The sequence below is a fragment of the Pecten maximus genome, chromosome 17, assembly GCF_902652985.1.
Source record: "Pecten maximus chromosome 17, xPecMax1.1, whole genome shotgun sequence".
NCBI lineage: Eukaryota > Metazoa > Mollusca > Bivalvia > Pectinida > Pectinidae > Pecten > Pecten maximus.
Genome location: NC_047031.1, coordinates 15942081 through 15964786, shown reverse-complemented (window position 1 = coordinate 15964786; position 22706 = coordinate 15942081). Strand labels below are relative to the sequence as shown.

Here is a 22706-nt window from a genome sequence, read left to right as displayed (position 1 = left end):
TGTCACCACTGACTGACATTGTGATAGTACCGTCACACATACACCATCAGGTCATATTAAAGTGACAAGGGCCGAACTAGTTCCTAGGTAAACTTCTCATCTTACAATTGAACAGCTGAACGTAATACAGTGTTTACATTACATCATTTACATCAACATATGTACTATCTCATTGTGTTATCTCTGTAGACCTTCGGTAAAGACAATGATATTTTTTATATGTTTCCCTACAGTTCTTAGTGCTAGTCTCCTGTTCACAGATCAAAATTGAATCCACATTTAAATGTTCTGGAAATCTCTGTTTAATATGAATACCCATTATAGCTTAATATTGCAATGAAAGAACATATAAAATCAATAACAATAAATATAATTAATTTGCATTTCTATCGCTTTATAATACCGTTGTATGGATTTAACGTTTTTATTTATTGAAGTAACACCATATGCCGTGTCTGTCATTTTACATCGATCCATTACTCGTTATCTATATTACATGTAAGCCTATCTCTCGATACGGCATTGGCAGGCGAGGCATGGATTCGACATACTTAACAAGGTACAGTAATATAGTGTTATGTTCAATGATAAACAAAGCTACGATAATATAATAATTTAATTAAACACGACGCTACGGTAAAGTAATAATAAGTTAAATGATATGCAAAGCTACGATATTATAATAGATTTGAGATAAACACAGCTACGGTAATATAATAGTTAGTTTAATGATACACAAAGCTACGGTAATATGATAGTTCAGTGAGATATAAAGCTACAATAATACACTATTTCAATGATTAAGAAATCTACGATAATATAATAGTTTGATAATATACAAAACTACGGTAATATAATAGTTAGTGCAATGATAAACAAAGCTTCGGTAATATAAGTTTGATAATATACAGAGTTACGGTAATATACTAGTTAGTTCAATGATATACAAAGCTACGATAATATAATACATGTAGTTCAATGAAGCATAATGTTTACTACTCGAGAAAAATCTTCTGTTCACAATCCAGTTAAATTAATTTTGATTTCAAACATGATTAGACTTTGAAATTCGTGACGAAATTTTACATTTTGGTGAGCATGTGGTTCCGGTAACATCCATTTTCACAAAGAATTTTTATGATAAGTTAGTGATTTCCTGTCCTCTGCTCTTGTCGTTTTTATTATGTCGATGGGTTAATTAACACAAACACATTTTTATTATGGTTTGGTTCCTCTGTTTTATCCAATTTGAGAGGGGTTTTGTCATAATCAGATGATATCATGATAAATGACAGATATGCAATATTATTCGCCATCATAAAACCTTACTCAGAAAGTGTTTGCCCGATGTACTTTGCATTTACTTAACATGAAACCATAAAACCTTAATCAGAAAGTGTTTGCCCCATGTACTTTGCATTTACTTAACATGAAAGATATCTTTATCACGCGGTAAGATCAGTTATCATCTGTTTGAAAGGAAGTTAAAAGATCCAAGCCATCGGGGTACTAGGGAACAACCAATATATTTTTGAAACAGCCCCTGTGTATAGAATGTTGAGCCAAGGATAAAATGTCAGGCAGCCACTGATTGGCCAGTATGTTATGAAGTGAGAAAATAGATATGTAGCCTGATAGATAACTATCAATAAGAAATGTTGATATAACTTTTTAGGTCACCTGAGACAAAGTCTCAAGTGACCTATTCTAATCCCCTTTTGTCCGTGCGTCGTGCGTCGTCCGTCGTGCGTCCGTAAACAATTTACATTTTCGACTTCTTCTCCAAAACCCACAAACCAAATTCTATGAAATTTGGCAGGAAGCTTCTATGGCTAAAGGTCAACCAAAATTGTAAATTATATGGTCCCTACCCCCCAGGGCCTGAGGGGCGGGGCCAAAAAGGGTCAAATTGACTAAAACTTCAAAAATCTTCTTCTCTACTCTCAGATATGCTGGGATCATAAATGGAAGGGTCTTAAGGTGTTTTACCAAAATTGTAAATTTCATGACCCAGGGGTTTCACGTTTGCCCCTGGGGAGGGGCTAAACTTTACTATAGTTTATATAGGGAAATCACATTTTTGACTTTAATTGATTTTATTTCTATTGGAATTCATTCTAATTTTGTAAACATTGTCAGCATGGGATGACAGTTTGATGGCATGCACATGTTGGCCCTGACTGACCTCCAGGGGCTGATGGGCGGGGCTAAAAAGGGCCAAATTGACTAAAACTTCAAAAATCTTCTTCTCTACTCTCAGATATGCTGGAATCAAACACTCTTTATAGATGGAAGGGTCTTAAGGTGTAGATGGAAGGGTCTTAAGGTGTTTTACCAAAATTGTAAATTTCATGACCCAGTGGTTTCACGTTTGCCCCTGGGGAGGGGCTAAACTTTACTATAGTTTATATAGGGATATCACTTTTTTTACTTTAATTAGTCCCCCACCGGAATCCGGGGGGGACTATAGGTTTGCGTTGTGTCCGTCCGTCCGTCCGTCCGTCCGTCCTTCCGCACACTATTTGTCCGGGCTCTATCTCCCATACTATAAGACACTGGAACTTCATACTTAGTGTGTGGGTTCCCTGTGGGAAGGCGGTGTGTCGCATACAAAAACCGGGTCACTGTGACCTATATTTTGACCTCTGACCTACATTAAAGAAAAAGCTTGTCCGGGCTCTATCTCCTACACTATAAAGCACTAGAACTTAATACTTAGTAGTATTGTTCTCTGTGGGAAGGCAGTGTGTCGCGTACAAAAACCGGGTCAATGTGACCTATATTTTGCTATTTTTTGACCTCTGACCTACATTGAAGTAAACGTTTGTCCGGGCTCTATCTCCTACACTATAAAGGACTAGAACTTAATACTTGGTAGTATGGTTCCTTGTGGGAAGGCGGTGTGTCGCGTACCAAAACTGGGTCACTGTGACCTTTATTTTGCTATATTTTGACCTCTGACCTACATTAAAGTAAAAGTTTGTCCGGGCTCTATCTCCTACACTATAAAGGACTAGAACTTAATACTTGGTAGTATGGTTCCTTGTGGGAAGGCGGTGTGTCGCGTACAAAAACCGGGTCACTGTGACCTATATTTTGACCTCTGACCTACATTAAAGAAAAAGCTTGTCCGGGCTCTATCTCCTACACTATAAGGCACTTAGAACTTAATACTTGGTAGTATGGTTCCCCGTGGGAAGGCGGTGTGTCGCGTACCAAAACCGGGTCACTGTGACCTTTATTTTGCTATATTTTGACCTCTGACCTACATTTAAGTAAAAGCTTGTCCGGGCTCTATCTCCTACACTATTAAGGATTATAACTTTGTACTTGGTAGTATAGTTCCCTATGGGAAGGCGGTGTGTCGCGTAACAAAACCGGGTCACAGTGACCTATATTTTGACCTCTGACCTACGTTACACAAATACCTTGTCCGGGCTCTATCTCCTACACTATAAAGATCTCGAGATAACAACCCGGTGGGGGACTGTAATTCGTTGAATTATCTTGTTTATTTTATTTCTATTGGAATTCATTCTAATTTTGTAAACATTGTCAGCATGGGATGACAGTTTGATGGCATGCAGATGTTGGCCCTGACTGACCCCCAGGGGCTGATGGGCGGGGCTAAAAATGGCCAAATTGACTGAAATTTCACAAATCTTCTTCTCTACTCTCAGATATGATAGAATCAAATACACTTCATAGATGGCAGGGTCTGAAGGTGCTTTATCAAAATTGTGAATTTCATGACCTTGGGGTCTCAAGTTTGCCCCTGGGGCGGGGGTAAACTTTACTATAGTTTATATAGAGAAATCACATTTTTGACTTTTATTTGTTTTATTTATTTTGGAATTCATTCTAATTTTGTACACATTGTCAGCATGGGATGACAGTTTGATGGCATGCACATGTTGGCCCTGACTGACCCCCCGGGGCTGATGGGCAGGGCTTAAAAGGGCCAAATTGACTGAAATTTCAAAAATCTTCTTCTCAAGACTGAAATAAGGTGGAATCAAATACTCTTTATAGTTTGAAGGGTCTTATGATGCTTTATTGAAATTTTAAATTTCATGACCCCGGGGTCACAAGTTTACCCCTGGGGAGGGGGTAAATTTTACTATAGTTTATATAGGGAAATCACATTTTTGACTGATTTGTTTTGATTTCTATTGGAATTCATTCTGGTTAACATTTTCAGCATGGAATGAAAGTTTAATAATATGCATATGTTGGCCCTGACTGACCCCTAGGGGCTGATAGGGGGGGGGGGGGGGGGCAAAAAGGGTCAATTAAATAAACTGAAATATTTCAAATCTCAGGTGACCGTTAAGGCCCATGGGCCTCTTGTTTTTATTAGGTGTTATATCAGACCCTAAACTTTTGTTATAAACCATAATTGTCTTATTGAATTCAAGAATTTTAATGAAATACTCCAAAACGTTAACACGAACGTATACGGGAAAACAATTGGTTGTCCATGGATATTCTTTTTAGCCCACCATCATCAGATGGTGCGCTATTCAAATCGCCCTGCGTCCGTGGTCCGTCGTCCGTCCGTCCGTCCCTCCGTCGGGAAACAATTATTGTTATCGCTATTTCTCAGAAAGTACCGAAGGGATCTTTCTCAAATTTCATATGTACTTTCTTGTAGGTTCCCCTTGGTGCCTAGTTATGCATATTGCATTTTGAGTCCAATCGGAAAACAACATGGCCGACAGGCAGCCATCTTGGATTTTGACAATTGAAGATTGTTATCGCGATTTCTAAAAAAGTACTGAAGGGATCTTTCCCAAATTTCATATGTAGTTTGCCCTTGGTGCTTAATTATGCATATTGCATTTTGAGACCAATCGGAAAACAACATGGCCGACAGGCAGCCATCTTGGATTTTGATAATTGAAGTTTGTTATCGCTACTTCTCAGAAAGTACTGAAGGGATCTTTCTCACATATCATATGTAGGTTCCCCTTGGTGCCTAGTTATGCACATTGCAATTAGAGACCAATCGGAAAATAACATGGCCGACAGTCAGCCATCTTGGATTTTGATAATTGAAGATTGTTACCGCTATTTCTCAGAAAGTACTGAAGGGATCTTTCTCAAATTTCATATGTAGGTTCCCCTTGGTGCCAAGTTATGCATATTGCATTTTGAGACCAATCAGAAAACAACATGGCCGACAGGCAGCCATCTTGGATTTTGACCATTGAAGTTTGTTATCGTAATTTCTAAGAAAGTACTGAAGGGATCTTTCTCATATTTCATATGTAGTTTGCCCTTGGTGCCTAGTTATGCATATTGTATTTTGAGACCAATCGGAAAACAACATGGCCGACAGGCAGCCACCTTGGATTTTGATAATTCAAGTTTGTTATCGCTATTTCTCAGAAAGTACTGAAGGGATCTTTCTCAAATATCATACAATGTATGTAGGTTCCCCTTGGTGCCTAGTTATGCACATTGCATTTAGAGACCAATCGGAAAATAACATGGCCGACAGGCAGCCATCTTGGATTTTGACAATTGAAGATTGTTACCGCTATTTCTAAGAAAGTACTGAAGGGATCTTTCCCAAATTTCATATGTAGTTTGCCCTTTGTGCTTAATTATGCACATTGCATTTTGAGACCAATCGGAAAACAACATGGCCGACAGGCAGCCATCTTGGAATTTGACAATCGAAGTTTCTTATCGCTATTTCTGAGAAAGTACTGAAGGGATCTTTCTTATATTTTATATGTAGTTTGCCCTTGGTGCTTAATTATGCATATTTCATTTTGAGACCAATCGGAAAACAACATGGCCGACAGGCAGCTATCTTGGATTTTGACAATTGAAGTTTGTTATCGCTATTTCGCAGAAAGTACTGAAGGGATCATTCTTAAATTTCTTATGTAGGTTCCCCTTGGTACCTAGTTATGCATATTGCATTTTAAGACCAATCGGAAAACAACATGGCTGACAGGCAGGCATTTTGGATTTTAACAATTGAAGTTTGTTATCGCTATTTCTCAGAAAGTGCTGAAGGAATCTCTCAAATTTCATATGTAGGTTCCCCTTGGTCTCTCGTTTTTCCGTTTGGGACCAGTCTGTCCTGAAAACAACCTGGCAAACAAACAGCCATTATCGCAAAATCTCAAATTTCTTATATAGCTAGGATTCCCTTGTTTGAAAAGTACTGGAGGGATGTTTCTCAATTTGCACAGATCAGTAAAATGAAGGGAAAAGTAGAGAGAAGATCAATCTGACATAGAACCTCTGGGATCTCTTGTTTACAAAAGTGGCTGCAGCCAACCGAAATATCTCGAACATATTGAAAATCTAGGACGTTAAACCAATACAAAATCAAAATCAACTCTTTTGACAACACAATCTTAATCATGGTATGGTCCTCCGTTATCAAAAACACCCGAATCATATAGGACCTAGTATTTAAATGTATTGCGTCCCATCGACAAATTGAGTCATTAAGGGCTGACAATCGCCAGATTTAAGATCGTTCACAGAATAAAAAGACATACTAAACTTCAAATGTTAAAGGTTTAAAATCTTTTAAAAAGACTAATATCAAACGAACTGTTCGAAAAACACATTGCTTAATAATGTATATTCCTGCTTAGCGCTCAGCATTCTTGAGAGAGGTATGCCTGTTGTCAGTATAATTTGACCGGGTTGGGGTGTCTTGCTGGCAGTATGCTTCAGTGAGATAGTACTATAAAATTAGCATGAGTTCCGTGCTATTACAAGAACCCAAACACAAACATAACTCATCCTCTCTAACACACGGAATAACTTGAAAGCAGGGGATGTCGTTCTTAATTGGCTATAGCTGTTTAGATGACGTTTAACAATACTAAACTAAACCCGCACTAAGCGGAAGGAAAAAGAAAAAAAAGGTATCGCTCTTCCTATGTTCAATTAAACTTGTTTTGTCGATTATGTATTTTGTATAACGAGTTTTCGAACAGTCTGAAAGGAGGACTTATATCTCTGATAAATTGATAAAATAAGTCTCCACAATGATATAATATAGACGGAACACAAATAGGAAACTTGAGAACATCTTCGATATTGTCGCCTGAAATAGATGTCTTATTTTGCAGACTGCTCCTTTCTGTTTGTTTCTTCGGACTAATCCAGTTATCTGGTAAGATATAGACATTAATGTATCAGATTTTTCAAAAATTATGAGTGAGGCAACGTTTATTATCTTAATGAAAGACTTGGGTGCGATATAGTGTAAATCACTAATCACATGAAAATTAAAACTCGTGTAATTTCGCGCAGTTACAGATAAAACTAACCTGCACTAGTTCAAAATTATTTTAGAATATATCGAAAGGATAAATAATGACTTATTTTGACATGAATATTTTCAGATTTTTTTTCTATTTATATGACATCAGTTTTCGTATCTCGGTGACAAATCTTATAGGTCGTTTATGATATTTTAAATTATCATTCCTATAAATAAACAGACACTTATGCAACATGGAAAGTCCTCGTGACTATTATTTCGTTATCATGGATCGTATGACTGCTGACTGGTTCGACCGACATTAACTGATAAAAGGATCTCTCTTTTTTGTCTGTCTTTTTCTTACTCGTCCATTCGTTTTTATTTGCTAATGTTGTGATCGTTGTACTTTTGATACTGAAAAATTGACCAATACAGATCTTTTATTAAAGGTAATGTTACAGCTGAAAGTTGATAAGTATTGGATTTTGATGATTTTATTGTCTTTTCAGAGGGAGGTCAACTATGCGGTTCATGTACACGTATATCTAACCCTAGTAACTGTGATCACGTGACAAGATGTGGAGATCACGAGGTTAAATATACTTCATATTTTTTACCTTCTTTAATCCTTTAATAATAGCAAATTACAGATTTTATGTCAAAATATACAATTAAGCTCAAGTGGATAATAGTGACAACGTGGCTCTACATTGTACATAGCAATATCATTTAAATAGTGTATTTCAGAGTTGAAAGCTTCAACAGTTTACACTAGTATATAATTATTATCGTTTGTTTCAGGAATGTATGGTTTCACAATATATGACACCAGGTGGACATGTGATGTACGACACCGGTTGTATAGCATCGTTCGTAAGTTAAATGCTAAAGGCATACTTTAGTTTACATAATTCAACAAGTTATTTTCATATTTGTATCACTGTAATATAGAACAGCTTAACTGACACAATTTAAAGAAGCACGGACAAAAATAGAAAGTAATGTATATCGCCACTTATAAAAAGTCCCATTGAGCAGTAGACCCAGGGAGCTGGTATCAATCGCCTTGATATTTCAGTGATTACGACATAACTCCCATTAAGTTGCGTACGATACTTTCCCAATTGCCACTACATATCGTTCATTGCCGTCATTATATACAGTATAAATGTAATATGATGTTACTCTTGTTTCCTTCCACCTCCATATTTGTTGGGCTACGCATGTGGTTTAATGTTGCTTTTATAATTAAACAGAACAAAATTCATTATGTTTTTTTTAAAGATACATTATTTAATAATTTTCTCGTCTGTTCCGTTAGTTTTCACGACCGGATATCAAATTTGGTGTCGAACGTCAATAGTACTTGCCCGGTAAATATGGCACGAGCACCCGAATAACGTATTTGTTGGTACAAATAAACTTGATACACTTGTTCATCGTATTTTGAAACTTAGGAACGGCGTTATCAATTGGTATTAATTGACGAAATGCCAATTAATTGACTACTTTTTAAATAATTTTTACAGTGTACGTCATTTTCGTAAGATTGTACAGCACTTTTCGTTGTTCATGTTCAAATACCTTCACGCTCTTCTCTATTACTCAAGAATTTCTTTTAGGTAATTGGGTGCTGAAGGACGATTTCCAGAGTAAATGTTAATGTTCATGCTTCAGTATTTGAACTCTATCGTGTTTTAAGTATCGAAATCGGCATATAAAAACGAACAAACGTTGAAAGACGAATACAATGCATCGTTATGTATTGAGTTAATTATTTACAGGTGATTTCCAAAGACATCAGGTATAGTTTGAAGTTTTCACGTGTACATGCACGTTTGTAAATTTTACACTGTAGTAAAACCACCATCTTCGTCGTTGCCATGACAGCCGATCTAAGTTGCGATCACGAATGCACCGACAAAGTCGAAGTCTTATGCGCAACAGGAAGTTGTTTTCGTAAAACAACATTCATTCCTAATATTGATTTTGTTTGTTTTACTATATAATATCAATTGAAATATAAGAAAACTTACAAAAACGTTAAAGAAACAGAATGAAGCTTTCGTGTCAGGCGCAACGCGGGATCTGCAAACAATGTGACGTCATCGGAATGTACAAATTGCAACAATGAACAACTGTATATGTTACATGAATACTCCAATGAGCAACAGAATTGGACGCAATATTAACCAACATGCGTAATGGAAATGTAAATACCATTATAATGCTTATGTTTTATGTGATTTGTCATATCAACAGGTATTTTTACCTTTGGACCTTAACGATATTGGTCTTTGTCAGTCGACTCCTTATTCAATTCCAACCAATGATAAGGACATAAGGAAATATCCATTAGTGAAAAGATGAAATCTTACCGTAACCTTTTTGTCTAGTGACCTTGATTTTGTGTAATAAATAAATGACTCAATTTCATGCAAATCAGTCAATGAATTCAGGTAACAATCGGGAACTATATGCGTCGATGGACAGATAAAACAAGAGCCAAAGGAAAACCCAGACCTAATTTAAACAAAAGTCTGTCATTCGTACAAAATAAAGATTTAAGAGAATAAACACAATTATTTCTATTTTTGGACCTAGACCAAACATTTATACAAGCTATGGTTTGGCTTCGTTTATTTTGTTTAACGTCCTATTAACAGCTAATGTCATTTAAGGACGATCTCCCGTGCGTGCGACATGCATGCGTGTGGTGAGTGCGTATGTTCGTGTTAAGTCTCCTTGTGAGAGCGATATACAAGAATAATTTCCCTCAATCTAAGGATGGTTCAGACCAAAAATGGACAGAATCCTTCCATCGAAAGAAGGGTTTGCAATATTTCCAAGTTTGGCCTCAGCCTTCAGACCTAGAGCAGAAGACAATTAATCTTCTGGAATATCTTATTTTATACAGTCTAAATTATTTGTTCTGTTTTTCATTGTTTCACACAATATCAACAGCTATGGTTATTGAAGGACGGCTACCATTTTTGACCCAGAATATTGATCCTATGTTGAATAGTATCCTTGGTTGGCTTTATTGTATATTTATACACCGTAATATTTTGTTTTCCTCTTTTTAACTGCGATATGTTTCTGTTTCAGCGGTGTACTCATTTTGGGAAGCGACAAAGTGTAGATGAAGTAACGCTAAACGCAAGGAGCAATGATGGCACCTTAACCCTTTGTCAGAGCTGCTGTAACGACACTAACATATGTAATACAATGCAAGGGTTATGTAACTCACAGCGTACGTATATATTAAAAGATTTAACACTGAAACAGAAAAATGTGAAATGACACCCATGGCACAGTTAGTACGGTATACATTATGGACTATCAATATTCAAGCCGAAAAAGGTGAACAGATATTTGGAGTGAAATGGGCAAAAACTAGAAACAACGTCAAAAACGAAACCGGCAAAGATATATTTGTACACTCATATATAGTTTAGAATGACAAATAAAATGTCTATGGCTACTCTAATGTTTTGATACAGACCAATGTGGCGTGCGGTTATGAGATAACGTATACAATTGAGTTTAGAATTAAGGTCCCATTATGTCTGTATTCTCCGTTGTTTTTATGTTCTTAAGTTTCTTTCTTTATTATGCCCCTGTTCCTGTGGAATAGCTCATACAAATTTTCTTCTAAATCAAAAGATTTAAATACCTTAAGAGTAAGGACACGTTCGATTGCTACTTTGCCTGACTCATTTGATGGAGTTATGGCCCATTGGTTCATTAAAAAAAACTTTCCTTAACATAACCCTTACAAATATCCAATTATCATTGTCGAACTATGACATATTTTCCCCGGCTTCAAAAATGTCAACCAAAATATGTCGGGGTAAGGGGGGGGGAGGGGTATAATTTCCATGCCCTTTCTTGTTTTCAGACAAAGACATGTTTCCATAATTGAAACAATCCTAAAATGAACATTGAATTATATTATTATTATTATTTCAGCACTAAATACCAATGGTTATATATTATGTTACAATTGCGACCAAATGACCTTACCAAACCAGTGTGATAGTATTGCAAGATGCCCCCTCCACCAGGTACGCTGCTTCGTTAGAGAAGCTAACGGTAAAATTCCTATTTCACTTGTAGCTCGACGGTTTAATCATAACACATATCTCTAAATACTCTGACATACAAATGTCCTTGATGTTACTTTGAAATACAATATCAGAAATAGCTAATCCTTAGGACCTTCCTTCTCTTTTATATTTTAAGATATTTCCTATTTATCAACTTTTTTAGGTCCTTGGCATCATTGACGAGTCCAAGAAGGACAGATGTATAATGCGGCAGTTAAATCATTTTTTTTTGTTCTAATTTTTCTTACTCTTCAATTGTTCTTAAAAGTGCTGATATCTTGTCTGTCTTCTGCTTAAGCCCATAGTTCAAATCAAAATCGTTACTGAATAGATCTGCTCCCTTATTCAGCTTTGTGATTGGTAAGTTATATTTTATTGAATCTTATTTATTTAATAGTAAAATTTAATCAATGTTCCGTTTTATCATTTCATGCTGTACTTGTCCAATTTTATCACGTTATAAGCAATGTTACGTGGGTCAAAAAGTAAACCTTTTGAGTGGGACCACGTTATGGGAGAGCCGGTGTGGACACAACGCCCAGGTCAGTTACTACATTTTACTTACATGACGACTTTTTGAAGAAAAAAACCTTTTGAATTTTGATATGGAAACAAGCGTTGAAACGCAAGTCAAAACCGTCGCCTTTTAATAAGTTGAACGAATACTATAAAATAGCATAATCATCTATTATCGTGGATAAGCATGACACAAGGCATCGCGTTCTCATCTTAATAGATTTCGGCTTTCTCGATATATAATAAACCAACTATTATCAATATATGATGTATTCAACCAGAAAATTGACAGCAAATTATTATTTTATATGGTGTCATGGTGGCATAATGAGCAGTATTACATATCAAGTTGAATTTTAAAAAACGTTATAATTTTATGTATAAAAAACACCATCACGACCCTGATAACTTCTTTTGTATAATTACGGAATTATGTTGTTAACGTTTCAGGAATGTTTGGGGGCAACACCAATGATAGCGAGGCCTGTTCCTATAGTAGGGAAAAGACTTTCGCCATTTTGTGGAACATGTTGTAATTCCAGTAACTTTTGTAACGACAAATGTTTAGACTCCGTTGTAGCCCACACCTTTCCAACAAGACCACCCACATCAACGTCCACAACACCAGCAACGACAACTCCGTCATCAACGGTGACACAATCAACTTTGGCTATGACACCGCGTATGTGCAAAATTGTGTATTATTTTCCTTTAATGTGTATGCATGTTCCTTTTGTCGAGCATCCTTGCAGTTCTGTATATATCATTATACCGACAACGAGGTTTAGAATAACTATAGATTTGAACGATGCAGTAAGATTCAGTTTTGTTCTGCTCTTAGTTTAAGGTGCTTCAGTTCACTTGTGCCGAGAATGATTCTAGAAATAAGCAAACAGATTGTAATCAATGCTGAACCCCTTCACGAATGTTTTGATATGGTTTGTTTGTTTAGGGATAGTTACAGAAGTATTAAAAACAGATATTTCATTATAAATTTATTTGAATTAGATAAAATGACCTATTCTATAGTTGGCATATATTGAAAAAAAACTATCGAATTCACAAATCTTATCTAAAATATATCTGTGAACCAGTTAGATTTGGTTTGTTTTTGCTCAAATAATTTTCATGATAAAAACTGTTATTTGTAGTCATGAAAAACCAAATAAACAGTCTAATTTGAGCTTTTTCACACAAAAAAAGCCTGGCACGACAAAGATTGACACTTATACAATATAATTTTGGTTGCTATGGTAACTGATCTCTGTGAACATGTTTTCTGTCCGAACGACTCCTAAACTGGTGGGCAGATACCAATGCAACTCTACACAAATAAGGGCCATGTGTCACTGGTCAATATCCGCTGCTGTCCGGATAACTCCTCCTAAACCTATGGATAGATTTTCGCAAAACTTCACAGGAATGTGGGAACGTGTGCAGCTGTGCATACAGCAGCTTAAATTCCAAATTTGTGGTTGGCATGGTAGCCGGTCATTATCAACGGGTTTTCCTGTGCGGACAACTCCGAAACTGGTGTTCCGATTCTAATGTAACTTGACACAAATATAAAAGACCATATGTATATGTGCATGCAACTTTTTTCTCTCCGAATTATGGTTGTTATCGAAATAAGCTATAAACAGGTTTTCCGAAAGAGAGGTCCAATTTCTCCGCCGTTTGGCATATTAAATATTCACTCAAAATTAATTCTTAATTTGTAAATAATAAAAAAACGGTACTTTGCTAATAACAGGGAGGGCGGGATTTACGTCAGCCATCGGCTTACAGTTCTAGTTTGTTATGCATATTATCATTTTCGTTATTTCGAAAATATATTATTTTCTCCTGGGTTGAAATAGTATATAATTTTAAATTTACGTTTACGTACTAGTATATATTTGTTCATATCTAATACAACCATAACTGTTTATAGGTCAGATGAAAGAATCAATCTGTAATGCAGAATAGTTTGCGCTATAATGCACGTTCCTGTCACGTTGTTGCTTGCTTTCTCCATAACTTATCTCATTATCGGTTTGAGAAATATTCACTGAATATAAGAAAGATATCCATAAACAATGATTTCAAACCACTTTGAGATAAACACTGTCCGCATTTAAATAATTCTTGTTATCGCTACTTTCTTTGACAATTTTTCACGGATCTTTAATAAATTTCATATTTAGGTTCCCGTTATATTATATTAATTAATTATTATTAATTATATTTTGAGACTGTTCGGAAAACAAGATGGCTGACAAGCCCCAATTTATAATTTTGGCAGTTTAAGCTGGCTGCCGTTATTTCTGAAATAAGTTCCGCATGGTCCCTATTTGTGCCTATTGAATTCTGAGACTGAACGGACAGCCGCCCATTTCGATGTTTTCTCAGAAAGGATTAAATGAATATTGTTTTTAAATTTCATCGGGACTCAGCTTGTATCAGTTTGAAGTTTCTTAAACCTAGTAATTGTTCTTTTTGCATCTTTCACAGATTTAATATATAGGTTCATTTTGTGATATTGGTGCTCACTTTATCCCAAAAAGTGACTGAAATCATTCTCAAACTTGAAGAATTAATTACTGATGCCAAAACATGTACCATTCTGCCCGTAGGCAAACGATTAAGCTGCGATAATGACCATGTGCAGTTTTGTAAGAAGACCTAACGAAAGTCGTCTTTTTCCCCAGTCAGTAAACCGACAATTACCAGTTTATCACCATCCAGGGAAGTTTCACTTGGATCATCAATATTCCTTTACTGTGCGGTCACAGGAAACCCGTCACCAAAAATAGCTTGGGGTGTAACGGTAAATATGTTTCTGTAATCTGTAAGATTATATAGGATTTAGTTTGGCACCTCACTTAAGCGTTTTGCCAAAAGACATCCAGCAGAAAACTGCAACTGGTCACATGATACCTACAAAGGGCAAACCATTCGTCCGTCTCCAAAACTGCTGAACTCTCTTCAACCCGTAGTTTTAATGTAGACAGGTAAATTACGCAATAAGGTGTGTTCAGCAGTACCTTTTTTAGGAAGCTTCAAAACTATCCAGTGGAGGTCTTTGGAAAGCGTGCTGTAATTTTTGAGTGAAAACAAATCAACATTTACAAATCATGCAGGCGAGACATAATAACTACGTGTAATTCGTCTGTATAAATCGTATTGGAAATAAAGACAAATTCGGCTGTTGGAATTACCTCTCCTTGTACGTACAACTTCGTTCGTTGCCGTTCGGTGACATTTCACAGAATGTAGTAGATGATCAATCACTAGCAAAAAGATCACTGCGAATTAAACAGGGACTTTTCAGGAATATATAATTCATATCTATTTAGCAAAGATCAATGCGAGCAAACTAAGTCCAACCACAGGCATAATGTGACTGGTTGAGGAATGATGTCTTAGACAGAATGCTTCAATGAGGTAGCACTATAACGTTAACATCTCATTTTTGACACTACACGAGATAGACTCATAGACTGCAGCCTTCCAAAACACATACACTATAGGTATACACCTTGTACACAGGGAAGGTCGTCCTTAACCCCTTAACTTCAACGATTTTTAAATGGAACTGAAAAATTCACATTTTGCTTCAACATGATTTCTCAGCCTTTTGCAACAATATTTTTGGTAAGCAACCAGTATATTTTAGAAACAAGATAATTCAAAAATTGTTTTATTATCCATACATTAAACACTGGGAAAAGGGGGATGAATACAATTAAGTGTCATATTTTCTATTCCTTTTCGGTTGTTGTCATTGTTTTAAGTGAAATTTAGAGCACTCTTTTTTGTGAAAGTTTTTTTCCCTTTTCATATGCTTATACTGTTTTGATATTTTGTCGAAGTGTACTGCATAAGGCATATGACCATGCATTACATTACGTTATTGATAAAAATATTATTTTGGGAGGATTCCTGTAAAATTGCTAGAATATACACAATAAATTGAGAATACCAACTACCACAATGTCAAATACAATCATTATTTCTCTTTGCATTTGAAATTTTGTGAAATATAATGTTCAATCAATGTTAAGACGATTGCGCCGGCTGAAACACGATGTTCGTCCCTTTGAGGAAGGCTTTGGGTTCTGTCCCTATGCTGAGACAAACCAGAGTCAAAAAAATGGTAGTTGCTACTCCTGCTTAACAATCAGCATTTTGGGAGTGGAACGACTGGTTGGCCCGTTGTGAATATGTGACCGGGTGGGGTGTCCTGCTGGGTGTCTTCGGCAGTATGCTTCAGTGAGGTAGCATTATAAATCGGCAAAAGTTCCGGCCTATCACAAGGAGACTTAACACGAACATACCGCAGCCTCACAAAACACACATACGCACTCACCACATGCATGCATGTTGCACGCGCAGGAGGCCGTCCTTAAATGACCTTAGCTGTTAATAGGATGTTAAACAATATAACCCAAACCAAACCAAACCAAACCAAACCAAACCCCAGGGGCATTAAATTCACAATTCCAATAAAGCACCTCAAGACCTTTCCATCTATGAAGAGTGTTTGATTCCACCATATCTGAGAGTAGAGTAGAAGATTTTTGAAGTTTTAAACTATTTGACCATTTTTGGCCCAGCCCCTCAGGCCCCTGGGGAAGGGACCATATAATTCACAATTTTGGTTGACCTTTAGCCATTGAAGCTTCCAATTAAATTTTATTAGCTCACCTGGACCATAGGTCCGGTGAGCTTATGCCATAGTGCGGTGTCCGGCGTCTGTTCCGTCCGTCCGTCTGTCGTCCGTCAACATTTTAACCAAATTTGGTCAGAAACATTCTTGGGGGGAAAGGGAACAGATTCTGTATAAATGGTGATTCTGACATTCAAGGGGCCAGAGGGGTATGGCCAAATAGGGGAAATAGAGGTCATTCCTTTAAATCGCTACTTGTCAAAGTTATGAATGGATTTTAACCCAATTTAGTCAGAAACATCATTTGGGGAAGGGGAACATATTTTGCATAAATGGTGACTCTGACCCCCAAAGGAAACAGAGGGGTGGGTTCAAATAGAAAAATAGAGTTAATTCCTTTAAATCGCTACCTGTCATACAATTTTGAATGGATTTGAACCCAATTTAGTCAGAAACATTCTTGGGGGAAGGGGAACAAATTTTACATAAATAGTGACTCTGACCCCCAAGGGGCCGTTAAACCGCTTTACCGTTACTTGTCATACAATTTTGAATGGATTTGAAGTTAATTTAGCCAGAATCATCCTTCGGGGAAGGGGAACAGATTTTGCATAAACAGTGACTCTAACTGACTCTTGCTCCCAAGGGGCTTGAGGGGCGGGGTCACATAGGGGAAATAGAGGTAATTTCTTTAAATCGCTACTTGTAATAAAGTTGTGGGTGGATTTTAACCTAGTTTGGCCAGAAACCTCCTTGGGAGAAGGGAAATAGATTTTGAATAAAAGGTGACTCTGACTCCAAAGGGGCCAAAGGGGCGGGGCCCAGTATGTAAATTAGAGGTAATTCCTTTAAATAGTTACTTGCAATAAAGTTAAATTACGGATTGAATTTAACCCAATTCAGTCAGAAACATCCTTGGGGGAAGGGGAATATATTTTGCATAAAAGGTGACTAACTCCCTAGGGGCCAAAGGGGCGGGGTCCAACATGTAAATTAGAGGTGATTCCTTTAAATAACTACTTAAGTCATAAAGTTATGAATTGATTTAAATTGATTTAGTCAGAAACATCCTTGGGGGAAGGGGAACAGATTTTGCATAAATGACGATTCTGACCCCCAAGAGGCCAGAGGGGCTGGTCAAATAGGGGAAATTGAGGTGATGTCTTTAAATTGCTACTTGTTATAAGTCTTGGATGGATTTGAACCCACTTTGCTCAGATCTAGAGGTATCCTTCGGGAAAGGGGAACAGATTTTGCCGTGACCCTCCATCCCATAACCATGTATAGCATCGTTGGACGTTAAGGGATAAACACAATTCTGATGTGAAAATAGGGGAAAGGGTCTTCACCCACCCAAAGGGACTTAGTTAAAACACAATCATGTTGTAAAAACAATACCTGTTGTCTTTTCACACCCTTAAACAGTCATGACTTCATTATTTCTTTAAAGCAGTTTGGATCCCCACACTATAACCATGATATAGCATTGTTCGACAAATAAAGCTACATATTAACAAATTGAACATGAACATTGTTTTGATGTTTGGTCAAATCCAATCAGGTGAGCCTCTTGTTGAATTTGGTTCAGCGGTTTCGGAGAAGAAGTCGAAAATGTAAATTGTTGATGGACGCACGACGACGGACAAAAGGCGATTAGAATAGGTCACTCGAGACTTCGAGATTTTGTCTCGAGTGACCTCAAATGTGGCTATGGCTGCTCAAAATCTGTGGTAGAGACCAATATAATATTGTCGTGCTGGGATCGGTACTATAAATATACATTTTGTTTCATTCTACAGCACTTCAATGCCATTGGATCCAAGCCTAACAACACCCAGATCCTGGGCAATGGACACACTATGCATATCGATCACTTTATACCCGCTAATGCCGGGTTGTATATTTGTTATGCGACCAATAGCCAAGGTACCGACAGCAAGGCTTTGTCTGTCAAGCAAGCAACTTCACCCGCCACAACAGGTTCGTTGACATTCATTCCTATGTTGACCTCTAGCCTGTTGTTTGTTATAAGACTTCATGTACAGTCCTTTTTTTTACATATCTTGTAGAAGAGTAACAATACTTTTGAAGGATTTGTTTGTTTGCTGGGTTAATTGACCCATGAACAGCTAGTTAAGTCACTTTGTTGTCGTTGGTGACTACCTCACTAAAAAAACATCACCGAGACGAGTAGGGAGCATCGAACGACGCACCACGGATCTTTGTTACGTCACATGACCGAATAGCCGAATGAGCAATCACAACCCTTTTCGAATGAAAGTTTTAGCAAAGCAATATTGTTATAAACAACAATTTGGCCTTTAATGACACCTTTATTAATACTACGATGTATACTTACTATCTTCAATATACTGCTGTTTGGATCATGTTAAAGCGCTATTGAATTCCATTTTATTAACGTATGCTAGTTGACACTTTCCATTTCATTCTCTATTAAGTGATACCCCCTTATTGCTAAATAAAACATTATTATAAGGACACCTATCTCAATACTACGATATATACTATTTTTTAATATACTGCTGTTTGGATTATGTTGTAACATTATTGTATACCGTTTTATCAACGGTTTTACTTGATGCTTTCTATTTCATTCTCTACTTTGTGATACCCCCTTATTGCTTAATAAAATTATATGTACGTGCATTTACCTACAGCTAACATATTTATTTTAACCATAACATAATATAGCTCTATTTCGGGAAGGTTTACAGAAATGAATCAACCTGTACTTAAAACAATTCACAGCTCTGATTAAAATACAGCTCTAAGGATTAATCACTAAATCACGCTGGTAATTTGATTGACATTTCAATCACATCAGGGTATCCATTATTCCCCACATTTGAATGACATATCAGATAAAAGTGATTTTTTTAATATTTCATGTATATTACAACGACCTACAACAGCTTCTACAACGATCGGCACCACAACCTCAGCACAGTGTAAGTATTGTGTATCGGCCATCTTGTAGTTATTGTGTTGTATTGTTCAACATACTATAATCATCTATGCTCATTAAATGACTATCATATGCAGATGCATGCATATAGTGAGAGCGTTTGTTTTGTGAGGCTGCGGTAAGTTCGTGATTGACGTCTTATGAGAGCGCGGAACTGATGTCGACTTTATAGAGACACCTCACTTAAGCATACTGCCGAATACACCTAGCAGTATGCACAAAGCTGTCATATTATACTGACAAAGTACAAAGTGTTACCAGATGTAGAAACTATATCTCGACCTGAAGGCTTAACTATAGGCCAGAGAGGCGAGAGAATTTCGAAGGGTAATATGAGAAGAGAAAAGATGAGACCCCAAAATTATTGATATATGCTATTAATTATTGCCCGAAGAAAACCCTTTATGACCACGCAAACACAATTGTTTCTATGTTACGTTTAGTCACAGACGAAGCACATGAAAAATCGTTCAAGTTTGCCTTTGTTAAAATATTGAGGGGAAATGCTACCAGTCTCTAACTTTTTAGAATACAAGCCGTTTCTTGTTGCAGTGTCACCGCCTCCAATGATCATATACAGCACCACCATACATCATGCACGGATCGGGACACACGTTAGACTGTATTGTGTTGCATCCGGGCTGCCGACTCCCACCATTTCCTGGTCATTCCTAACATCAGTAAGGTTGTTTTGATTATTTCCTGTCTCTCGTTGTATCCCCTAGTGTCTGATGACGAGGGGGGATACAGTGTTTTCCTCAGCCGTCATGACTTTGCTTCTGCCCACTTACGCAGATAAAATAATAAATTCGGCATTGTATTGTCGGACTAAATAGGCAGTAGAATATCTTGATCAGAGAAGCATCTCAAAAGAAATTTGCATCCGTTCAGCTGGTATCATACTATACTTTATTTTACTTTAGCCTTGTCACCTAATAAAACTGACATTGTACCAAAAACTCCGCCATAAACAATTCGATGTACTTATACCTTAACACTTAACTACAAACTCCCCCGGTCCAATTAAGGTCGGTTTGGTTTTGTGTCACTTTACAACCTATTAACATTTTCGAAAATTACATCTCTCTCCCCAAATCCTGAGCGCCAAGCAGGAGGCAGTGGTATAATTATGTCTGGGGACTTTCTCACGAGGAACGCTCAACTAAAGATCAAACGTGGGGCAGTGTAAAAAGAGATATATAAGGGAGACGGGAAGATGTGTAGAAAGAAGAGAAATTCTTATTTTAGTGTTGACCTTGCAATGACTGTCTTGCATACATTGCCTATGTCATTACACAAGCCGTCCGTATCTTGTTAGTATTCGTAGAACAAGCCCTTTGCCCCACTATATCAACAATATGTAATACTTGAAGATCGGACAAAGCATCGACGGTAAAATGGAAGTAGTCTTTTTAGAGCTGTTTTAAATCGAACAGCCTGAATGGTCGACCAATTATAGCTTGTGTTGTTAGCTCACCTTGTCCGAAGGACCGGTGAGCTTATGTCATGGTGCAGCGTCCGTCGTCCGTCAACATTTCCTTTAAATCCCTACTGGTGCAGTTACCCTGGGTCCGGAAGGGCGGGGCAACCGATTTCTTTAAATCCCTACTAGTGATGAACGGTTAAATGGATTTTGATGAAATTGTCTGGAGCATTTTGGGGGGAAAGGGGATCAAACGTATAACATCCATCCTCCATTTATACAACGTTTGATCCCCTTTCCCCAAAAATGCTCGTGGCCAACAGGGGAATTTGAAGGAAATCCTTTAAACTGCTACTGCCCTGCAGGTAGGGCGTAAGAATTGTACCTGCTGCCCCCATTGCATGATCGTAAGAGGCGACTAAATTTGGGATCTTATCTTTTCTCTTCTTTCTTAATAACTTTCTTCTTCCTAACGTCTCCCCTTGATACTGCCTCACTTTTGGCCTTTAGTTGAGCGTTCGCCCCTGTGAGGAAGGCTTTGGGTTCTGTCCCCTGGCCGAGACATACCAGAGTCTTTAAAAGTGGTAGTTGCTGCTCCTGCTTAGCGCTCAGCATACAAGGAGTGGGACGACTGGTTCGCCCGTTGTCAGTATAATGTGACCGGGTGGGGTGTGCTGCTGGGTGTTTTCGGCAGTATGCTTCAGTGAGGTAGCACTATAAATCGGCAAAAGTTCCGACCTATCACAAGGAGACCTAACACGAACATACCGCAGCCTCCCAAAACACACATACGCACTCACCACACGCATGCATGTCGCACGCACGGGAGGCCGTCCTTAAATGACCTTAGCTGTTAATATGACGTTAAACAAAATAAACCAAACCAAACATCATTACAAAAGCATTAATCTGATTCATTGTCAGATGTTTTAACCAGAAAACTGTTTCCTGTATGCATAGAATAGTATTACATTTAAGCAATTTAGTTTATGTGTTTCTTACTGTGAACGTAATTTTCATCTGGTGTTTGTTCATGATTGTAGTTCTTAGATCTTAGCTTGGTGTATTTATATTTGTGAATAACGTACAAAACACACACAGACAGACCGGTAACAACCGTCTATATAACCTGAGTTTGGTTGTATATATATTAATATATTTAGACCATTAAGTTAACTTGAGTTATATCTTTCTATTTTAGACCGGCCGTCCATTTATCTAGTTTCTGTTTGATACCAGATCTTCAAAAAGTAAGCTTTGTGCAAACAAATTTGTATTCTCGTTATTTTCATTTTAATTAATCTTTCCATTACAGGCCAACCCACCTGACAATTTGAGTTTGGTTGGCCAGGAGCTTCACATCAATGGTTTTCAACACATTAACTATGGTACCTACAGATGCGAAGCACGGAATATCCATGGCATGGCCGATAAGTTGTTTAATATTTCACCATTTTAGTTGGAAATTAGTATTTACATTTACAAATAAACATTAAATGATTAAGTGAACTTTCTTTTCTTTTTATAGAAAATGCCGTGTTATCAGGCCCTTTATTATAAAAGGATATGTCAAAAATTAGAAACTTGTATATAAGCAAGTAAATATATATAGGTCCTCGCTACACACAGTGTCATACGACTTGGTTTCAAAGAGACACATAGAGTAAGAATAACAAGAGGCACAGAGGCCCCGATGGCCTGTATCGCTCACCTGGTTAGATTTGGCCAAACATCAGAATAATGTTCAGCTCGTTAATAGTTTTATTTGTTGATGTCCA

The 22706-nt window shown here is 37.2% G+C and overlaps 1 protein-coding gene across 1 annotated transcript; it reads left to right on the top strand.

The window, feature by feature from the left end:
- The first annotated feature begins 511 nt into the window (after positions 1–511).
- Positions 512–22432, top strand: LOC117316021 (interference hedgehog-like). Its single transcript, XM_033870509.1, has 13 exons — positions 512–559; positions 7107–7150; positions 7753–7835; positions 8045–8116; positions 10352–10496; positions 11216–11310; positions 11817–11894; positions 12319–12550; positions 14559–14677; positions 18319–18499; positions 19453–19488; positions 20058–20185; positions 22244–22432. Exons 1-13 carry the CDS (start codon positions 537–539, stop codon positions 22385–22387), a joined length of 1380 nt encoding a protein of 459 aa, XP_033726400.1. The 5' UTR covers positions 512–536; the 3' UTR covers positions 22388–22432.
- Positions 22433–22706: the final 274 nt, after the last annotated feature.